Source organism: Varanus komodoensis, unplaced genomic scaffold, assembly GCF_004798865.1.
Source record: "Varanus komodoensis strain SLA01 unplaced genomic scaffold, ASM479886v1 scaffold137, whole genome shotgun sequence".
Lineage (NCBI taxonomy): Eukaryota > Metazoa > Chordata > Lepidosauria > Squamata > Varanidae > Varanus > Varanus komodoensis.
This window is the reverse complement of record NW_025335397.1, coordinates 402,817-407,091: the sequence shown is the minus strand read 5'-3', so window position 1 is coordinate 407,091 and position 4,275 is coordinate 402,817. Positions and strand designations below refer to the sequence as shown.

Below are 4,275 nucleotides of genomic sequence, written 5' to 3'. Positions count from 1 at the left end.
GTGCTGGTGAGGATGGAGTACGTGATCCTCGCGTTCTGGCCCACGTCCGGGTCCGAGGCGGAGACTCTGAACAGGGAGGTGCCTGAAGGGTTGTTCTCCAGCACGTAGATGCTGTAGGAAGGTCTCTCAAAGGCCGGGGCATTGTCGTTGACATCGGACACCTGTAGCAAGATGCTTTTGTGCGTGGAGAGAGGGGGGGTCCCTGCGTCTGAGGCTGTGACTGTAATATTGTACTCTGGAGTCCGTTCTCTGTCCAGGGGACCGTCTGACAGCAGCTTGTAGTAATTGCTAGATGTGGGAAGGATCTTGAAGGGTGGATCTCCTTGTATTTGGCAGGTAACCTTTCCATTGTCCCCAGTGTCTTTGTCATTTACATTGATCAGGGCAATCAAGGTCCCAAGTGGGGAATCTTCGACAACTGGGCTAAATACAGAAGCAAACATCACCTCTGGAGGGTTGTCATTCTCATCAGAAACTTTAATATCAATATCACAATGTGTCACTGATCCACCTCCATCTTTTGCTGCTATGGTCAGCATGTATTCTTCCGTTTCCTCAAAGTCCAATGGCTCCATAAGGGTGATAGTACCACTGACTGGATCAAGCCTGAATTTCTTTTTGGCATCTGCTGGGATGTTGCTGAAGTGATACCGGATTTGGCCATAAGAACCTTCATCCTTATCAGAGGCCACAATCTGGAGCACCTGGGACCCAACAGGCGCATTTTCCTTCAGACTGACCCTGTAGACATCCTGGCTGAAGACGGGTGGGTTGTCATTGGCGTCGGTGATGTTGATACGGATCTGGGCAGTCCCGGTTTTCCTCGGCTCACCCCCATCGAGGGCAGTGAGGATCAAGTGCAGGGTCTGTTCCTCTTCCCGGTCCAGCGGCTTCTGCAGCACCAATTCTGCATATTTGCTGCCATCTTTTCTCTCTCGCACTTCCAGAGTGAAGTACTGATTGGGACTCAGCTGGTAGTCCTGGAGAGAATTCGCCCCAATATCTGGATCCTCAGCTTTCCCCAGGAGAAATCGGGTGCCTGGTGAAGTGGATTCAATGATCTCCAAATTGATGTTGCCATTGACGAATTGGGGTGCATTATCATTGATGTCCTGGATTGCCACTCTGACATGGAAAACATTCAGAGGGTTTTCTGCCACAGCTTCTAAATTTACAAAGCAAAGCGGATTTTTGCCACATATTCCCTCTCGATCTATCCTGTCATTTATGTAGAGGTTTCCATTCTCAGCACTGATCGTCAGGTACTGTGTTTTAGCCACAGTGATGGCATGCAGGTTGCGCTTTGGCAGCTCCCTGGCATTCAGCCCCAGGTCCTTGGCCAGGCTGCCCACCACGGAGCCCTTCTCCATTTCCTCCGGGATGGAATAGCGGACCTGCTCCGAGGCAGCCCAGCAGGAGAACAGCGGCAGCAGCAGCAGCAGCAGCAGCCGTACCTGCCCGGCCAGTGCCCTGCCCTTGTTTCTGTGCCTCCTCTCCATCTGACTCCCTCAGAAATAGGCTGCCTCCTTTTTTAAGCTGGTTATGGTGAAATCAGACTCTCAGCAAGATGAAGGCACTTTCAGGATGCAGGAATCACTTGGCTTTCTTCTTAGTCTCCCCAAACTGGGGCAGCCTCCCTTTTCACGCAACGAGGGCTGCCTCTGTGCTCTTCTCTTTCCCTGATCCGCACCTTCGACTGGAGCTGCGGTAGCGGAAGAAGCATCGCTGGGCCACGCTTCTCTCGGCTGCCACTGTACTGGCCAACAGCGGCACAGTGCGGCTCAGGGGGTGAACTGCAGGGAAAGCGTCCCCTCCAGTGCAAAAGAGAAGGATAACTGGGCCACGAACGAGCGTCCATTGCTCTGCAGCTCTCATCTTTCTGCAGTGCGCTGCCTGCGGATTGTTTCCGGAGCAGATGGATAGCCAGGCACTTCATGCATTTCCATGGCCTTCTGCACAGCCTCCATTTATTTCCATGGCTTTTTGCACCATCTTGTTGGCACCAAATCAGAGAACTGGGGCCCACGACAGCCTCCCCCTGGGATTGCAACATCCCACCTGTGAAGATGACTTCCAGCTCCACTTCTAGCAAAGTGCTTCCTTCGAAAGAGGCACATGCTGCGGCTGTCTTTAGCATCTGCCATTTTCAGTGTTGTCAGAATGCTCCAGCGTAATATAATCCAGGCCATAAGCCCCAGATTTAGCCCTTTCCCGAGTTACACAGTTCTGCGTTGCAGGAATGAACCGTGTCATTCTTCTGGAGCAGCATCTCCTGCCCCTCCACCAGCAGCTGGCTCAAGGTCCAGGCCTTCGTTCATGTGCATCCAACTGAAGCTCCTTCCTCTGTTGTCTCAGGGAAGGAGCACCCAATCTTCATGGTAACAGCTTGCCACATATCCGGAGGCATCCGACACAGCCCAGGTCTCCTGTGGATGCTCTTGATGGATCTTTTATGTGCATTTACATTCCCGTTATACACTTCTCCTGTATGTTCCTCTGGGAGCGCTCCAGAAGGGAAGGTGTAGAATGGAAAGGCCAAGTGTGTAAATGTTCTTGAGTGGGTGGGTTGCATGTCACGCTCAGCCATATTCAGCAGAAGGCGGCCATCTTTTTGGAGTTATGCAATTCCCACTTGAATCAAAAGAGAGTCGCCATTCTCGTTGTTCTGTCAAGGAAATGTTAATTCACATCACACAGAGCTTCTTCTAATACTCAGCACTAGTAAACGGGAACTGTTCTGTGGACTGACGTTAGCCTTGAGCTTAACTGGAGACGGCTGCAGCATGACACAAGTCACCCGGAAGACGGCAGGCGGCATCTCCGATGATGCATCAGAACGTCGGCCAAGTCCATCTTCATCTCAGCAGCACTCAGAATCCACGGACTGCCAAGGTCAAACTCCATGAGCAGCATGCTCAGAATGGGAAAAAGGTTTTCACCAGGACATGAGCCCTGCCAACACACCCTCCTAGATTAGTACCAGATACGAATACTGGCTGTACTTATCCTCAAAGGTGGCCATGAATAGATTGTGGCAATAAATTGGCTGTAGCAATATTAACAACGGGGCACGGTGTGCTTTGCAAACATACATTGACACTTGACTCTGGCAGGGCTTCCTGCAAGGGAGCGGTACATGATATCGGCTCCTATGGCACCCGCCGTTTGATTTATAGCGTCTGGGATGCTGGCCAGCAGGGAGAGTCCAAACGGGGACTGCCAGATCTCTTTTGCTCAGCAGGTGAGCTCCATTGCCGGCATCTCCAGAGCAAAGAGCCCCCTGACAAAGCCCCTGGCCAGGAGTCCCGCTCAGTAAAAAGGGGTGCTTATCTTCATGAGGGGAGACAGACTATTTCGGACACAAACTTGGAGGAAGATGCATTACTGCACTCAGTTTTGGGAAACTCCAGATTTCCCTCATGTACTTGCATCTGAGAGAAAGTCACCCCAGAATATCAACTAACAAAAGAAGCGTCCAAGGGACCAGTGATGAACCAAATACAGAAACAAAATAAAGGCCTGGGAACTAATCCCCGCACAAACCACCCGTAGATTGAACAAAATGACTGCAACTTATCTTGTGTGCCATTTCTTTGCAACATCAACATGTGCAATTCATGGCAGGAACATCCAACGGGAAACGCAGACTTCCTGAGTGGAAGATGAACTGATCACCTGAATGCCTGATGGGTTGCCATTCCTGCAAGTAGCACCTTCAGCAGCGAGAAAGGGATCCCTTCTTCCATGGGGCTTCTGACTGGAGAACGTACTGCACGAGCAGCCCTTGGGAAGGTGGAAATGGCTGTGCCTGGAGTCTGCAGTCAGGCAGACCTCATGGCAGTAGGAATGAAGAACAGCCCTCACCGTGTCAAGCCCTACAAACGGTGGAGCTGGAACACCGTTAGAAGTCATGTTCCCACAATCCTGCAGCCGAGAATGTCTCCACTTGTGAACGTTCAAAGCCAGCAGCACCAGGAGGAAGGCAAAGAACAAGCAGGACACAAAAGCCACCGCGAGCACCAGGTAGAAGGTGAGGTCAGGCTGGGCATCCGCGGGAGCGGAGATGCCGCCCAGGTCTGAGAGGACCTCGGGGATGCTGTCGGCCAGCACGACGGTGACCGTGACGGAGGCAGAGAGGGGAGGCTGCCCATTGTCCTTCAACAAGACCACCAGGCTCTGCCTCAGGGCGTCCTTCTCCAGGAAGGGGCGTGCTTCTTTTTGGAAGGTGAAAGTTGAGTATAACTGAGAATTACGTTCCCAGTCTTGAGAGCAGAC

The 4,275-nt window shown here is 52.0% G+C and overlaps 2 protein-coding genes across 2 annotated transcripts in view; both read right to left on the bottom strand.

The window, feature by feature from the left end:
- Positions 1-5: 5 nt before the first annotated feature.
- On the bottom strand, positions 6-2,171 carry LOC123019786 (protocadherin gamma-B4-like; the record flags this gene model as incomplete). Its single annotated transcript, XM_044422852.1, has 1 exon — positions 6-2,171. A coding segment is annotated over exon 1 (1,494 nt), but the record flags the coding sequence as incomplete, so codon positions are not given.
- A 1,127-nt stretch (positions 2,172-3,298) lies between these two features.
- The window catches only part of LOC123019785 (protocadherin gamma-A12-like), a 5,254-nt gene continuing 4,277 nt past the window's right edge, over positions 3,299-4,275 (bottom strand). The window contains exon 2 of the mRNA XM_044422851.1: positions 3,299-4,214. Coding sequence (XP_044278786.1) covers positions 3,616-4,214 — 599 coding nt within the window. The 3' untranslated portion in view covers positions 3,299-3,615. The remainder of the gene's footprint in view (positions 4,215-4,275) is intronic.